This window comes from Neovison vison, chromosome 1, assembly GCF_020171115.1.
Source record: "Neovison vison isolate M4711 chromosome 1, ASM_NN_V1, whole genome shotgun sequence".
In the NCBI taxonomy this organism is placed as follows: Eukaryota; Metazoa; Chordata; class Mammalia; order Carnivora; family Mustelidae; genus Neogale; species Neogale vison.
The window spans coordinates 53,591,053-53,608,914 of NC_058091.1; the positions used below are offsets into that span (position 1 = coordinate 53,591,053).

The 17,862-nt window shown below is 39.0% G+C and overlaps 1 protein-coding gene across 1 annotated transcript in view; it reads left to right on the forward strand.

The window, feature by feature from the left end:
• Positions 1-17,862, forward strand: part of LATS1 (large tumor suppressor kinase 1) — a 52,628-nt gene that overhangs the window by 28,910 nt on the left and 5,856 nt on the right. The window contains exons 4-7 of the mRNA XM_044247049.1: positions 6,200-7,710; positions 9,987-10,569; positions 13,911-14,093; positions 14,298-14,404. Of these exons, the coding sequence (XP_044102984.1) occupies positions 6,200-7,710; positions 9,987-10,569; positions 13,911-14,093; positions 14,298-14,404 (2,384 nt within the window). The remainder of the gene's footprint in view (positions 1-6,199; positions 7,711-9,986; positions 10,570-13,910; positions 14,094-14,297; positions 14,405-17,862) is intronic.

Consider the following 17,862-nt stretch of genomic DNA (forward strand, 5'->3'; position numbering starts at 1 on the left):
TTTTTTGCTATTGTAGACAGCACTATAGTAAATCCTTTTGTACCTAAATCTTTATACATTCCTGATGATTTTGTACAGGAAATTTTCATTTTCAAAGTCTTGAAGAAATTTAAGGTTTTTCTTAGATACTGCTTTCTAAAAAGGTATTTCCAACTTATATTCTCCTAATCGGTCTAATAAATGAATGCCTTCAATTGTAAATCCTAGGTATTATGATTTTTGTATATTTAATGGCTGTGGAAATACTCTCTTATTTTATACATATTTCTTTGATCACTGGTAGTAAATATTTGGGTTATCAATTATTTTTATTTATTTTTTATTGGTTATTTTTAAGTTGGCTTTTTATTCTTTGTTAATCTTGTGTTCATCCTTTTTTATTGATTATAAGAGGCCTTATGTATTCATTCTTCTTTTCATTCAGCAAAAATTTATTGTCCACTACTGTTTTAGGCCCTTTGCTCAGCATTGGGTATAAAATTTTTGCCATTTTGTAGAGCTGACATTCTCATAAGGGAGATCAGACCCTCTCACAAATGAATACCTGTAGGATTACAGCTACATACATGTGAATGAAGTGGGGTGAGTTACAGAGTACTAGGACTCCTATCATATAGGGTTTTTTGACCTAATCAAGGAGATCAGACCTTCCTATGAAACTGATAGTAGAGCTGATAGCTGAAGAAAGACTAAGGTTAATGGGAAGGGTTTAGTGAGGAAGGGTGTCCCTATGCATGGCCTGTTTGGCAAGTTCTGTTGCTACACTAGAAGAACGGAAAGTGGCTGGGACACTGAAAACAAGAGTATGCAACAGGACTGGAGAAATACATAGGGCCTGACTGTGTAGGACTGTCTGTTGATCTTATCCTAAGAGCAGCAGGAAGTTATGGAAACTTCAAGCAGGGTAATGATATGATTAGATTTGTGTTTCAAAAAGATGGCTGCAGTGAATAAGAGTGGTTTGAGGGGGGGTCGCTCCTGGGTGGCTCAGTGGGTTGGGCCGCTGCCTTCGGCTCAGGTCATGATCCCAGAGTCCTGGGATCAAGTCCCGCATCAGGCTCTCTGCTCAGCAGGGAGCCTGCTTCCTCCTCTCTCTCTCTCTGCCTGCCTCTCTGCCTACTTGTGATCTCTGTCAAATAAATAAAATCTTTTAAAAAAAAAAAAACGGATTGGGGGTTGGGTATTGGGATAGACTGGATAAGAAATACAGTAGTTCCCAGGAAATGAAGGTTATTTAGACTGGAGGAGGGCAGTGGAGTAAAGTAGGTGAATTAAGAGAGATGAGAGGGGTAAAGTCAAGGGTGTGGTGATAACATACAAGGGGTGATAATGGAGAGGAATGACTCTTGGGCTTCTGGTGCAGAAATATAGATGCAGTGTGGTGATTCCCCCATATTATAAAAGTGAATGCTAAGAGGGAATCGGATTTGGTGGGAAAAGATCATAAGTCTGGTTTTTTACATCAGATTGAGTTAGGTTCATTGAGTGATCCAAATGAAGATGTCAGGTAGGGAGCTGGATATATATACAATTACCCTTGTGTATGAAATAGGTCATTGAGAGAGATAATGTAGACCAGAATGACAAGATGGCCTAGAACCAAGCCTATTACTTAGTAGCTGGCAGGAGAGGATAAGCCTGCAAAGATAGAAGAATTAGCTGAAGAAGAAGGAAATAAAAGAACATTGTCTTGAAAGCCAAGGTGTGTATGTTATAAAATTACTAATCTGTAATGAGTTAGAACTTTAAAAAAACAAAAGATCTTCAGCATATAAGAAGCATATTCTTGCTAATGTCATCACTGTACCCTCATAGAAAAACTTCTCAAAGTGTTGTTTATACATAATTCTTTACCTCACATCCATTTATTCCTCAGCCCACTCTAATTTGAATTATGCTCCCATGACTGAACAGAAACAAATTACCACATGTGTTATGGGCTGAATTGTGTCCCACCAAATTCAGGAAGTCCTAATTCCTAAAACCTCAGAATTTGGCTGTATTTGTAGACAGGGTCTTTAAGAAGGCAGTTAAGGTTTAAATAAGGTCATTTAGGGAGTCCCACATCGAGACTAAATATTTGGTTTAGTCTTATAAAATAATGATGAATTACTCCAAAATTTAATTTAAATTTAGATTTAAAATTAAAATTTAAATTTAAAATGACATATATAAGTACAGATATTTTGTTACTTAACAGACCTAAAATTTCACTGTTAGATTTATGTAAAAGTTTCTAAGCTTTTGTTGTCCACTTCCATACTTACAGTGGACTAGTAACAGCATTTTAAGGTAGTACTCCATAAGAGAATGGAGGGAGAGGCTGGTTTGTTTGTTTTAATAGTAAAGACTTAAGCATGCTTAAAAGATAATAGCAGAGCTACAGGTAAAAAAGAAAGAAATTAAATACTTAAGAGAAAAGGATCAAGTAAGGTTCCTGAGAAACCATGAAAAGAAAGGATCCAAAGGGTAGGATGAGATATTATTAGACTTCTAGAGGAAAAGGAATCAACTGTTTTGCTCTAACAGGAACAAACAAGATAAGGGAGTTCTTTCTGATGCTTTCAGTTTTCTCCGAAGTGGAAAATCAGGTCACCCGCTGAGAGTGGTGTGTGAGGAATGGGACAGGCAATTTGAGGAGATCCAGGACTAGAGAGAGTTGTAGAAACGAAAAGAACCAGTAGGATTTCCTGGCAGTGCTAAAGCCATTTGATGATGCTGATCATTGAATTTATGGTGGAATCAGTCTGCACTCTACATCACCTTTTCCAGCAGGCATGAAAAAAAAGATAGCTAGAATCATCTGTGACTAGAGTTCTACTAAACAAGTACAAAATAAATTAGGTAAGGTGGGGGACAGAATACTGCTGAAAGGGTGATTTAAATCCTTGATCAGGGCATATACCTGCTGTGCTGTTTGTGGCTTTTCATTCCTTCCAGGCTCCTCTTGATGACTTTGCTGCTGTCAGACTTCCTCCAGTATCCCACTTCCCCTTATTTACTGTTCTCCAGTCATACTGCATATCTGTTTGTTCTTGGAAAATAGCAAGTTTCCATCTCAGGACCTTTGGCTGGTCTTAGATCATATGTCATCTCCTTGGTGGAGCCTTTTCTGACACTGAATCTCGTGCCTTCTATCTCCCTGTTACTTTCTACCATTTTGATACCATTTGTGGTTCCTTCATAGGAATTTATCATACCCAGCTGTTACCTTGTTTCCTTTTTTTTTTTTTTAAGATTTTATTTATTTATTTGACAGAGATCACAAGTAGGCAAGTAGGCAGAGAGAGGCGGGGGTTGGGGGGGGAGCAGGCTCCCTGCTGAGCAGAGAGCCCCATGCAGGGCTCCATCCCAGGACCCTGAGATCATGACCTGAGCTTAAGGCAGAGGCTTAACCCACTGAGCCACCCAGGCACCCCACCTTGTTTCTTTATTTACTTGTTTATTGGCAGTCTTCTTCCCCAGGAATGGAGGTCCCATCGGGCCATGGATATTTGTTCATCTGTACTTGGATTGCCTAGATACTCAATAAAAAGTTAAGGAATGAATAGAAATGAGGGGAGGAGAAAAGAAATACAGAAGGGAAGAAGAAGTAGTGGACCATGGATTTAAATTAGCTGAAGTGTTGCATAAAGAAAGTGGAGGACTTGGGGCATCTGGGTGGCTCAGTGGGTTAAAGTCTCTGCCTTCAGCTCAGGTCATTATCTGACCTGAGGATCTGGGATCAAGGTTCTGGGATCAAGGTTCTGGGATCAAGCCCTACATCAGGCTCTCTGCTTGGCAGGGAGCCTGCTTTGCTCCCCGCCCCCACCTGCCTCTCTGCCTATTTGTGATCTCTGTCTGTCAAATAAACAAGTAAAATCTTTATTAAAAAAAAAAAAGAAAGAAAGTGGAGGACTAATGAAGTAGGGATATGAAGGTCTTGGTGAAGTTGAAAAATACTTGTAGTGATAGTTAAACGTGAAAGGGAGAAGGAGAGTTGTGGTCCAAGTGCAGAAGCCTTAAAGAAACTATTTTGAAAAAAAAACCAGATGTGGGTAATATCAAAATTAGAAATAGGATTTTAGGAGTGATTGGAGGTTGAAGGAAGGAGGTCAAGAAACTGAGAGATGAGGGTGATGGGTGGTTTGTCCCTGTGGACGTTGAAGTTATAGAATGTTGGCAAGGCTTAGGGTAGACTGAATGTCAAAACTATGGGTGAATGAGGATGAGCAAATAAGAGTTCATTAAGTGAGAGGAATGAATGTGGCCTCTTGGATAGAATGAGCTTCCAAAAAGCTGGCTTTTTAAAAAGAGTATGGAGGAATAATAAGAGATAGAATCCCACATTTATCCCAGTTTATTTTTTAATTAATTAATTATTTTGGAGAGGGGGCAATAGTGGGAGGGTTTAGGAAGAGGGAGAACCTGGAGAGCTCTATCAGAGGTACAGAACCGAGAAGGCAGTATGCTCTAGGCTGACGGAGACTTTAACTGGTAAAAGCTGAATGAGTGAATACATGTATTTAGCCTCAGCTGACCATCTGAAGAAGGTGAAAGAGAGAGCTTGGTGGCCAGAGGACTTGCCTAGGTTGCCTGGAGTGATGGCTTTTCCTTAGTCATAGGCCCAGCATGCAGCCCGGCCTGGTTGAAAAAGAGTGTTAAACTGTACATTCTGAACATTTACCAGTTTTTCCTCATATGTGTTTTGTTTTTAATGTTGCTAAGTGTTTTATGTTTTATGTATTTAGATCTATAAATCTTTATTATATATTCACTATTTGGAATGTATTATTTATATGTATTGCATGTTATACAAATGTGTTTTATGTGTTTTTGAATGTGTTAAAGATCTTTTTCCAAGTAGTCAGACTATTTTAAATACTTCAGTTTGGGGAAGGAGTCACCATTTATTTTCTTGCCTGTTTCATTTATTTGGAAATTCCAGTAAAGAGGAACTATAATATCTAGACTTTATTTCAGCTAATTATCTCCTGGTATCTTTGAAATATATTTAAAAGTAGTTGTATTTATTAAAATTACAAATGGACACACCCTTTGGCTCATTAATGCCACTTCTGATCATTTATCTACTTATATACGAAATGATATCTCGGAGCTCCTGGATGGCTTAGTCAGTTAAGCATCTGCCTCGGCTCAGGTCATGATCTCAGGGTCCTGGGATTGAGCCCTGCATTTGGCTCCCCCCTCAGTAGGGAGTCTGCTTCTCCCTCTCCCTCTGATCCTTCCCCCTGCTCATGCTTGCTCTCTCTCAAATAAAATCTCTGTTCAAAAAAATATTTTTAAAAATGGTATATGTACAGAATTTGTCACTGCCTTTCTTTCTTTTTTTTTTTTTTTTGGTACAGCGAAAGACTACAAACATCCTTACTATTCTTCAGTAGGGAAACTGATTAAATTTGGGTACATCCAGGCTTCAAAGTGGCTCTGAGTGGCTCAGTCAGTTAAGCAGCTGACTTTTGATCTCAACTCAGGTCTTGATCTCAGGCTCATGAGTTCAGGTTCCATGCTGAGCTCCATGCTGGGTGTGAAGCCTACCTAAAAAAAAATTAAATTAAATTTGGGTACCTCGGGGCGCCTGGGTGGCTCAGTTGGTTGAGGCCTCTGCCTTTGGCTCAGGTCATGATCCCGGGGTCCTGGGATCGAGCCCCGCATTGGACTCTCTGCTTGGCGGGGAGCCTGCTTCCGGCCCCCCCCCCCCCGCCCGCCTGCCTCTCTGCCTATTTGTGATCTCTGTCTGATAAATAAATAAAATCTTTAAAAAAAATAATTGGGGTACCTCCATCTAGTGAAAAACTGTGGTAAACTTTTTAAAAGTAAGAAAACACTTTACAGACTGACAGAATCTTCAATATTTTAATAAGAGCCAGTCACAGCAGTATATATAGGAAGTAGTCTATTAACTTGCATATCCCCCAAATATTTTACTAATGGCATTGGTTGCCTTCAGGGAAGAAAGTTGGTTGGCCAAGGGACAGAGATGGATATACTTTTGTACTTCTTGGATTCTGAACTATGAGAATGTATTATCTAGTTAAGTAAAAATTTGAAAGGTAACATAAAACTGCTTAACTGAAATTTGACTTTTATAATTCTCAAAAGAGAATTACCATTTAGCTATGTCAGAATTCCAGGCTAAATTTTTTCAAAAATAAGAGGTTAAAACATTTTTTTTTTTCTCTCTGTTTTATGACCATAGGGAGTGTACAGCAATCAGTTAACCGCAAACAGAGCTGGAAAGGTTCCAAAGAATCCTTAGTTCCTCAGAGACATGGCCCACCACTCGGAGAAAGTGTGGCCTATCGTTCTGAAAGTCCCAACTCGCAGACAGATGTAGGAAGACCTTTGTCAGGCTCTGGTATAACAGCTTTTGCTCAAGCTCACCCTAGCAATGGACAGAGAGTGAACCCCCCACCACCTCCTCAAGTAAGGAGTGTCACTCCTCCACCACCTCCTAGGGGCCAGACTCCTCCTCCAAGAGGTACAACTCCACCTCCCCCATCATGGGAACCAAACTCTCAAACAAAGCGCTATTCTGGGAACATGGAATATGTAATCTCCAGAATCTCTCCTGTTCCACCTGGAGCCTGGCAGGAAGGCTATCCTCCTCCACCTCTAAACACAACCCCAATGAATCCTCCTAATCAGGGACAGAGAGGCATTAGTTCTGTCCCTGTTGGCAGACAACCAATCATCATGCAGAGTTCCAACAAATTTAACTTCCCACCCGGAAGACCTGGAATTCAGAATGGTAGTGGTCAGACTGATTTTATGATACACCAAAATGTCCCTCCTGGCACTGTGAATCGGCAGCCACCGCCTCCGTATCCTCTGACCCCAGCTAATGGACAAAGCTCTTCTGCTTTACAAACAGGGGCATCTGCTGCTCCTTCATCATATACAAATGGAAATCTTCCCCAATCTATGATGGTGCCAAACAGAAATAGTCATAACATGGAACTTTATAACATGAATGCACCTGGACTGCAAACAACTTGGCCTCAGTCGTCTTCTGCTCCAGCCCAGTCATCCCCAAGCAGTGGGCATGAAATCCCCACTTGGCAACCTAACATACCAGTGAGGTCAAATTCCTTTAATAATCCATTAGGAAGTAGAGCAAGTCATCCTGCTAATTCTCAGCCTTCAGCTACAACAGTCACTGCTATTACACCCGCTCCTATTCAACAGCCTGTGAAAAGTATACGCGTATTAAAACCAGAGCTGCAGACTGCGTTAGCACCTACACACCCTTCCTGGATACCACAGCCAGTTCAAACAGTTCAACCCAGTCCTTTTTCTGAGAGTACCACTTCAAATATGACTGTTATACCTCCAGTTGCTGAAGCTCCAAACTATCAAGGTCCGCCTCCACCTTATCCAAAACATCTGCTGCACCAGAACCCATCTGTTCCTTCATACGAACCAGTCGGTAAATCTAGCAAAGAGGATCAGGCGAGCGTGCCCAAGGAAGATGAGAGTGAAAAAAGCTATGAAAATGTTGATAGTGGGGATAAGGAAAAAAAGCAGATTACGACTTCACCTATCACCGTTAGGAAAAACAAGAAAGATGAAGAGCGAAGGGAATCTCATATTCAGAGTTACTCTCCTCAGGCATTTAAATTTTTTATGGAGCAACATGTAGAAAATGTACTCAAATCTCATCAGCAACGTCTACATCGTAAAAAACAATTAGAGAATGAAATGATGCGGGTAAAACCTTTTAAAATGCCCATTTCTATGCTTGATCATGTATTCGCTTGTTTATTTTAAAATATCGGTCCAATATTTTTCTTTCCTTCTATAGCTAATATATTATCATTGCTTACAAGTCAGTAAATTAAAGTACTTTTGATTAGACCATTTTATTTTAGTATTTCAAGATTTACTCAATTTCCTGGAATAAAGTTGTAATAAATTAAGAAAAATATAATTTATAGTGTGCTATTTAGATGTACATAATCCCTTTATGTGGAAATAGGAGCAAGGGTTATTTTCTAGGTTTTACACATTATCTTTCAACATTTTAAAATCGGCTAGAAATATCTGGGTCTCATCTCTTGCTAGCTATACTTATAAAACATTTTACTTATAGTAGTTTTGGGGCCTTATTCATTGGGATTATTCATCTGGTTGGTCCCATTAGAAAGTGTCAAAGACCTGTCCCTTCAGTTTCTAATTTCATTTTTATAATGTTCTGGAAAATATGCTGAAATTTCTAATTTCATTTTTATAATGTTCTGGAAAATATGCTAAAAATTTTAAAACTACTAAAAGGAGACCAGAATTAGTGCTCACTCATTTTAGATGAATCTATGTTGTGATTCTCATATATATACATATCTTCACTAGATATTATGGTGGTACTATTATTGTTAATATATTTGTCACATGTTTACAGTTCAAAGGTTGACTCACAGTCATATATCTATCATTCACAGTCTGGGAGGCTTAAATTTGTAATGAAACTTACTCACATAACTTGAGAGCTATTTTTTTTAAGATAATTTTACTTAATCTAATTTTACAGTTACGTTATTCCTGTTATAAATTGAGCTTTCTTAGATGAGAAATACCATGATAATTTGTATGACTTATCCATATTTTAGCTCTTAGGATTTCTTACTAAAGTCTGTCTGTATGTATTTTCTTAGTTTATTTTTCCTTTTTCCTCTTTACTTTCACTAATAGCTGATTTAAACTTTTATGGTGTTGGAAGCTTTGCTGACTTCTGTAGCCTCCATTACTGTGTAGGCAAGTAAGATTTTAAGAGAAACAGTTTTAAGTCTGGCATGCCACCCTTTTAAAAAAATTTTTGCATGCAAATGCGCATCCTAACAGAAGCATGAGGTTGCTATATTCTAATTAGGCTTGCATTTCTAGAATAGACTCTACTTCTTTAATTCCTTTTCTTTTTAAACCCTTTAATTAGTTTTTTATTGAACTAGACAAAAATAAACTTCCTTCTAAATACAGGTAGTCCATGTCTACTCAGAAGTTGGCTTTTGTTTTTAATCTGCATTTAATCTGGTATCTTCATAAGTCACATTGATTATTCTTTGAAATGTTCCAAAGTGCTTGAAAAGATACCTTTTCATCAAACAAGTTGTCCTGTTTAAATAAGGTAGGAGAAAGTCTTTGCATTTTGCATTAGTGGTGGCTGTGAGTCCTACCCTCATTCTAATGCCTGAGAAAAATATAAGAAAGATGAAAGGAAAGATGGACTATTGGGACACCTGGGTGGCTCAGTTGTTAAGCGTCTGCCTTCAGCTCAGGTCATGATCCCAGAGTCCTGGGATGGTGCCCCACATCGGGCTCCCTGCCCAGAGGGAAGCCTGCTTCTCCCTCCCCCACTCCTCGCTGCTTGTATTCCCTCTCTCGCTGTCTCTTTCTCTGTGTCAAATAAATAAAATCTTTTAAAGAAAAAAAAAAAGATGGACTATTAATGAGTGGTTAGGTTAGAGAAGACATTCTTTTGTTCTTAATACATCAATTTTTTTTAGAACAAATGAATCTGTACGGAAAGAGTTTTGTTTTTGTTTTTTTTTTTTCATGAAAATAAAACAGGAACACTAATCCTAGGCATTCACAAGAGAAGCATAAAATGAAGGCAGTCTAATCACATAATTTGGGATGAATATGCATGGAGAGATAGATGAGGATGCATGTTAACAGATGTTTGGTTATTGCACATTGGCAACTTTTTGGGGGCTGCATTAGAAAGCAGTTGGAAAGCTGATCGTTGGTATCATCTTCTCGCTCTCCACAGCAGAATCTGCATATATACTCACCTCTGTATATCTTGTTAACTGTCCCTTAAGCTGCACTTTTGATAATTAATTTTCCTTGAAGTATATTCTAGATTCCTAACATGCTTTATTAAAAGTTATTATGCATTTAACCTTATATGCCTGAATTTTTTCCAAACTATTTTGTACTGTTTGGTGTAGAAGGTAATTCCTCATTTAACCTTTAGTTTATTTACCTAGGTTGGATTATCTCAAGATGCACAGGATCAAATGAGGAAGATGCTTTGCCAAAAAGAGTCTAATTACATCCGTCTAAAGAGGGCTAAAATGGACAAGTCTATGTTTGTGAAGATAAAGACACTAGGAATAGGAGCATTTGGTGAAGTCTGTCTAGCAAGAAAAGTAGATACCAAGGCTTTGTATGCAACAAAAACTCTCCGAAAGAAAGACGTTCTGCTTCGAAATCAAGTTGCTCATGTTAAAGCTGAGCGGGATATCCTGGCTGAAGCTGACAATGAATGGGTAGTTCGTCTGTATTATTCATTCCAAGATAAGGACAATTTATATTTTGTAATGGACTATATTCCTGGGGGTGATATGATGAGCCTATTAATTAGAATGGGCATCTTTCCAGAAAATCTGGCACGATTCTACATAGCAGAGCTTACCTGTGCAGTCGAAAGTGTTCATAAAATGGGTTTTATTCATAGAGATATTAAACCTGATAATATTTTGATTGATCGTGATGGTCATATTAAATTGACGGACTTCGGCCTCTGCACTGGCTTCAGATGGACACATGATTCTAAGTACTATCAGAGTGGTGAGTAAAATCATTAAATTTGTATGTGCTATTAGCACAAATCATATTATGATTTATTAAAGCAATAAGATATAAGATGGTATTATCACTGGGTAAAAGCCAGAAGTCCTGGTTTCAGGTCTTGTCTGTTGGATAAATGTGAGTGAATCCTTTAGACACCTAGACTTACAAAATGAAAGAATATGTTAGAGTCAGTTATTTCTAAATACCATTAATATTTTTTAGTTAATCTCTATTTTGTTAATTTGAAATATGCCAAACAAATAACATTTTAAAAATAATTTTGAAATAAAGCCCCATACCTGCCATTCAGCTTACAAACCAGGTTATCAGTACTTTTGAAGCCCATAAACGATCACTTCCCCTTTTCTCCTCCACAGGGGTAACCAGTATTTCAGAACTCTGTAATCAGTTCTTTCCTTTTCTCTATACTTTCTCCACATATGTCTGTAACCCTAAACACTGTTATTTCATATTGTCTACTCTTGCACCTTAATTTACATGTAATCATTCTATATGTATTCTTCTGTGTTCACTTCCTTTATATGTTTGAGGTTGATCTGTGTTACTGCATATAACTTCTGTTTTCACTATTATTTAGGATTCCATTATACAACTGTCACACAACTTATTTAAACACTTTTTATACACAATATCACTGTGACACAGGATAAAGAAACTGAGGCTTATTTAGATGAAGTAACTTGCCCAAGGTCAGACAGAGAAGAAGTAGTAAGGGCTAGGCTTTGAACCCAGGTTTGTCTGATTACAGGGCCCATGTTATTTCTTCTACACCACAATGCCTCACCAAGATCCCTTCAAAGCACTAATGGAAGTGTAAGTCGATCTAACGATTCTTGAATCTTACCATGACTAGGTTGTTTGCATACATTCTAACTTCAGGGTCACAGCAATCTTCTGAGGTAAGTCTTGCCCTCTGTGCTTAAGTGAACACAGTAAATTGACATTAAATGGATAGAACTGAGACACCTGAACCTGTCTCCCCAGATTCACCTGAATTACTTGGAGTTTTTCTTAAAAATATGATTCTTAGGCTCTATTCCAGTCTTCTGATTGAAAATACTCACTGGAGAGGAGAAATGATACTTTTTTTTTTTAAAGTTTGCTTTTTATTTTTTTAATTAGGCTCCACGCCCCACATAGGGCTTAAACTCACAACCCTGAGTTGTATGGTCTACTAACTGAGCCAGCCAGGCGCCCCAAGAAATTGTATTTTAATCAAACATCCCTGATGATTGTTACAGTTAGGTTAATTTCAGATATATTTTTCTAGGTAATTTCATCAAGTCATGGCTTTAAATGCCATCTCTCATATCAGTGACTTCCAGATTTCTCTTTAGAAATAGCCTCTCGGGGCGCCTGGGTGGCTCAGTGGGTTAAGCCGCTGCCTTCTGCTCAGGTCATGATCTCAGGGTCCTGGGATCAAGTCCCGCATCAGGCTCTCTGCTCAGCAGGGAGCCTGCTTCCTCCTCTCTCTCTCTCTCTGCCTGCCTCTCTGCCTACTTGTGATCTCTCTCTGTCAAATAAATAAATAAAATCTTTAAAAAAAAAAAAAAAAAGAAAAGAAATAGCCTCTCCTGGGGTGCCTGGATGGCTCAGTGGGTTAAGGCCTCTGCCTTCGGCTCAGGTCATGACTCCAGGGTCCTGGGATTGAGCCCCACATCGGGCTCTCAGCTAGCAGAGAGCCTGCTTCCTCCTCTCTCTGCCTGCTTGTGATCTCTGTCAAATAAATAAAATCTTTAATAATAATAATTAATTAATTAATAGAAATAGCCTCTCCCTTTCGTTCGTGTGTGTGTGTGTGTATGTGTTTAAGATTTATTTATTTTAGAGAAAGAGTGCACAAGTATGGGGAGGGGCACAGGGAGAGAAGCTCCAGCAGACACCGTGCTAAGCAGGGAGCTCAATGCAGGATGTGATCCCAGGACCCTGAGATCATGACCTAAGCCTGAACCAAGAATCAGATACTCAGCTGAGCCACGTAGGCACCGCATGTGTGTTTCTAATAGGCCTTTCAAACTTAACATTACCAGTAAACAACTCTGGATTTCTCCCTCTCCAGTTTTACCCATTTTAGTAAATTGTATTACCACCACCCACTTAGTTGTCCTTGATTCTTTTTCTTCCACACCCTTTATATCCAATCCATCAATATATCCTGCTTATTCCACCTCTAAAAATATCTTGATCTAGGGGCACCTGGGTGGCTCAGTGGGTTAAGCCGCTGCCTTCGGCTCAGGTCATGATCTCAGGGTCCTGGGATCGAGCCCCACATCGGGCTCTCTGCTCAGCGGGGAGCCTGCTTCCCCCCGTCTCTCTGCCTGCCTCTGCCTGCTTGTGATTTCTCTCTCTCTCTCTTTCTCTGTCAAATAAATAAATAAAATCTTTAAAAAAAAAAAAATCTTGATCTATTCACTTTTCTCTATCTCCACTGCTACCATCATAGTCCAAGCTTAACTGCAATAGCCTCTGAATTGGTTTCTTTATACTTGTCCTTCCTATACTCTATTCTCTACACAGTTGTTAGTGTCCTTTTTAAAACATAAATCAGATCTTGTCATTCTCTTCCTTCAAACTCCAATATCTTTCCACTGTATTTGGAGTAAAAGGCAAATAATTTCTTTTGCTCGTAAAACCCAGGTACACTGGCTCCTACTCCGTTGTCTACCATTCTGTCCTTTACTAATCGTACTGGTCTTTTCTCTGTTACTGTTTCTGTGTAGAATACCTTGTCCTGGTTTTCAAATGGTTGAGTCTTTTTTGTTTTTTTACAAATGTCATCTCAGTCTTCCTGAGCCACCCTGGTACATGTCTCATATCATCCCATCTTGATTCTCCGAATGGGATACATCACTCTGTTTCTTATATATTTATCTGTTGTGTTTGTCCCATGCAAAGAAACAAAGGCCATGAGAGAAGAACCCTTTCTTATTTATCATTATCATTTGTTAAGTGAATGAAACACTCATCTAATTTGTTTGAGACTTTGTTCAGGTTAGTAGAGGGGAGCAATCTGAATAACAGATTCCTGATCCTGCCTACTCATGATTTTCATTATCATCATTTAACATTGAGTAAATTACTGAATCTTATGCTAATTTTTCTTAGCTTAAAACCTGTCCTGTTGCTATTTCAGAGCACAGGCTCTAGTCAGTAATAAATATCAGTGATATGGCATACATTGTGTCTTAGTTTGTTGCAAGAAAAGAGTGTTGCTAACTCTAAGCCATGATGTTAAAAGATTAAACAGGCTTTTTGTACACTCTTGTTCTTGTTTTGCTACACTCTTGTTTTTATTTACTTACCTGTTTACTACACAGGTGACCATCCACGGCAGGATAGTATGGATTTCAGTAATGAATGGGGTGACCCCTCTAACTGTCGATGTGGAGATAGATTGAAGCCACTAGAGCGGCGAGCGGCACGCCAGCACCAGCGATGTCTTGCACATTCATTGGTTGGGACTCCCAATTACATTGCACCTGAAGTGTTGTTACGAACAGGTAAAACATTAGTTTCATAATATCTCAATAGCCCTTTAGACCAGCTGAATTTTAAATTAATTAGCATGTGGCTTATTTTTCAGGCTTATAATAAAAATATTAACTTCTACATCATAAGTTGGTGATTTACTATTAATTTTTATTGTATTCTGAGCATTTTTTAAAAGGTTTATGAATGACTATAACTTTGGTATCTTATTTTAGGCTATACACAGTTATGTGACTGGTGGAGTGTTGGTGTAATTCTTTTTGAAATGTTGGTGGGACAGCCTCCTTTCTTGGCACAAACACCATTAGAAACACAAATGAAGGTAAGATACAGAATCTGTACCAAAGAATTGTCACAAAGTCCCTATATCCCAGACCTTTAGCAGTCCTCTACTTAGAGCATCTTAATCTGGAATGTAAGAATGAGCTTGTAAGGGGGCTGCTGGCTGGCTGGGTTGATAGAGGATGTGGCTCTTGATCTTGGGGTCATGAATTTGTGAGTTCAAGCCCCCATTGGGGTAGAGTCGTTTAAAAAAAAATGAAGTAAGGTTATAGGAAGCCACGAAAAAATTACACAGGTGAACTCTAATCTGCATCATCCCACTGTTTTCATATTGTTATATTCCCCCTCACTGCTTCTCATGGAAGTCTTTAGTACTGTTTGCAGATTTTATTCTAAATTATTTTTTGTCACCTTCTGGCTCCTGGCTTTGTTTCCTTCCATGGACATTCTACCCCCAAACTACAAACAAAGTATGTATCTTCACTTGAAATTACCTCTGGCACTTAAATGAGAAGTTGTCATCAATTTGGATTATAAACAGTCCCATTATAAACCCTTCAGTGGTTCCCATGTCCATGGATTAAAATCCAGATTTGCCCTCTTTTCCTTTGTCCATACCATGCCGTCTGGAATGTCCTCTTCCTTTCTTTCCCATCTTCTACAATGTTCCCACTTTAAACCTAGTTAATTCCTAAACGAACTCATTCTTAACTATTCTTTGAGTATCTTTTTTTTTTTTAAATAAAGATTTTTATTTATTTATTTGATAGAGATCACAAGTAGGCAGAGAGGCAGGCAGAGAGAGAGGAAGGGAAGCAGGCTTCCTGCTGAGCAGAGAGCCCAATGTGGGGCTCGATCCTAGGACCCCAGGATCATGACCTGAGCCAAAGACAGAGGCTTAACCCACTGAGCCACCCGAGCGCCCCCCATTCTTTGAGTATCTTGAAGTTATGTCTTCTATGATGCTTCCCCCTAAGTTGTAACTACTTCTTTCATTGCATTTAATATACTATATTTAAAACTTCTGGGGGCACTGAGTATCTGTTGGTTAAGTGTCCAGCTCTTGGTATCAGCTCAGGTCTCAATCTCAGGGTTGTGGTTTGAGCCCACATTGGGCTCATGCTGGGTGTGAAGCCTACGTAAAAATAAATAAGATGAGATAAAATAAAAATAACTTGCTTTAGATTTTTTCTTTTATTTAAAGTTTTGTTTTATTTTTTAGGATTTTACTAATTAGAGACCATGAGTGGCAGTTGGGAAGAGGGACAGGGAGAAGCAGACTCCCTGTTGAGCAGGGAAGCCTGATGTGTGGCTCAATCCCAGGACCCTGGAATCATGACCTGAGCCAAAGACAGATGCCCAATCAGTTGAGCCACCCAGGTGCCCCTATTTATTTTAGAGAGAGAGTACGAACTGGGGGCAAGGGGTGGGGGTGGGGTTGCAGAGAGAATCCCAGGCAGACTCCGTTGCTGAGCCTGGAGCCCAGCACAGGGCTCAGTCCCAAGACCCTGAGATCATGACCTGAGCCGAAATCAAGAATTGGTAGCCTAACCAACTGAGCCACCAGATACTCCTAGATTTCTTTTAGTATAGGTCTCTCAGTAATGCATTCCCTCAGGTTTAGTTCAGATTAGTTTGTCTGAAAGTGTCTTCATTTTACCTTCTTTTTAATATATATATAATGCATATATATATACATATATTTACACATATATATGCATATATATACATATATAAAAATGTGTGTGTGTGCCTGTAAAAATTGAATGCTTTCTCCTTAAAATCAAGAACAAGGATGGGGCATTTGGGTGGCACCGTCAGTTAAGCATCTGATTTTTGGTTTCAGCTCAGGTCATGATCTCAGGTCCTGGGATCAAGCCCCACATTGGGCTCCATGCTCAGCATGGTGTCTGCTTCAGATTCTGTCTCCCCCTACCCCTGCACTCCTCCTCTCTCTCTCTCTCTAAAATAAGTAAATAAAAACTTTAAAAAAATAAAAGAACAAGGAAAGGATATCTGTGGTTTTTTTTGTTTTTGTTTTAAGATTTTACCCACTTAATGAGTGAGAGCAGGCACAAGCAGGGGGAGCAGCAGGGAGAGGGAGAAGCAGGCTCGCTGCAGAGCAGGGAGTTTGATACAGGCTCAGTCCCGAAACCCTTGGATCATGCCCTGAGCTGAAGGCAGATGCTTAGCTAACTGAGCCACCCAGGTGCCCCCTCCCTTTTTTTATTTTTTAAAGATTCTATTTATTTATTTCATAGACAGAGATCACAAGTAGGCAGACAGACAGGCGGGGGGTGGAGGGGAAGCAGGCTCCCTTCCGAGCAGAGAGCCTGATGCGGAGCTTGATCCCAGGACCTTGGGATCATTACCTGAGCTGAAGGCAGAGGCTTTAAATCACTGAGCCACCCAGGCACCTCTCCTTGGGATTTTCTACATAGAAAATGATGTCATCTCTGAATAGGGGAAGTTTTTCTTTCTGTATAATCTGTACGCCTTTTAATTCTTTTGTTGCTATATTACACTGGCTAAGACTTCCAGAACCATGCTTAATAAGACTGGTAAGAACAGATATCCTTGGGGCTTGTGCTCTCTCTGTCAAAATAAATAAATCTTTAAAAAACAAAAAAAGAAAGAAAAAGAAAATCCTAGAGAATTTATGGAAAAAAACCCATAGAACTACTAAGTGAATTTAGCAGGGTTGTAGGATATAAGGGTATAATACATACAAATCTATTATATTTCTATATTCAAGCAATACGTGACTAGAAACTGAAATTTAAAAGCTGTAGCATTTATAGAAAATTCCCCAAATGTAGGTATAAATTTAATAAAACATGAGTAAGATTTGTATGCTGAAAGCTACAAACTCTGATGAAAGAAAATCAAGAAAGATCTTCATAAATACAGACATGTGCCATGTTGATAGATTGAAGGACAACATAGTAAAGCTATCACTTATCTCCAAAATAAATCATCTATAGATTTAATTCTCTTCTAATTTTTGTAGATATAGATGAGCCAATTCTAAAATTTATATGGTGGACAAAGGAATTAGAATAATGAAAACAGATTTTTAGAAGAAGAACAAAGGCGCTGCCTCGGTGACTCAGTTAAGCGTCTGACTCTTGATCTCAGCTCAGGTCTTGATCTCAAGGTTGTGAGTTCAAGCCCCCAAATTGGGTTCCACACTGGACATGGAGCCTACTTAAAAATAAATATTTATTATTTAATATTAATATTAATGTAATATTATTATTTAATATTTATTTAAATAAAAAATAAGAAGAAAGAGGAATCAACTACTTGATTTTAAGACTTACCGTGAGGTTACAGGGGCGCCTGGGCGGCTCAGTGGGTTAAAGCCTCTGCCTTCAGCTCAGGTCATGGTTTCAGGGTCCTGGGCTCGAGCCCTGCATTGGGCTCTCTGCACAGTGGGGAGCCTGCTTCCCCCTCTCTCTCTGCTTGCCTCTCTGCCTACTTGTGATCTTTGTTGAG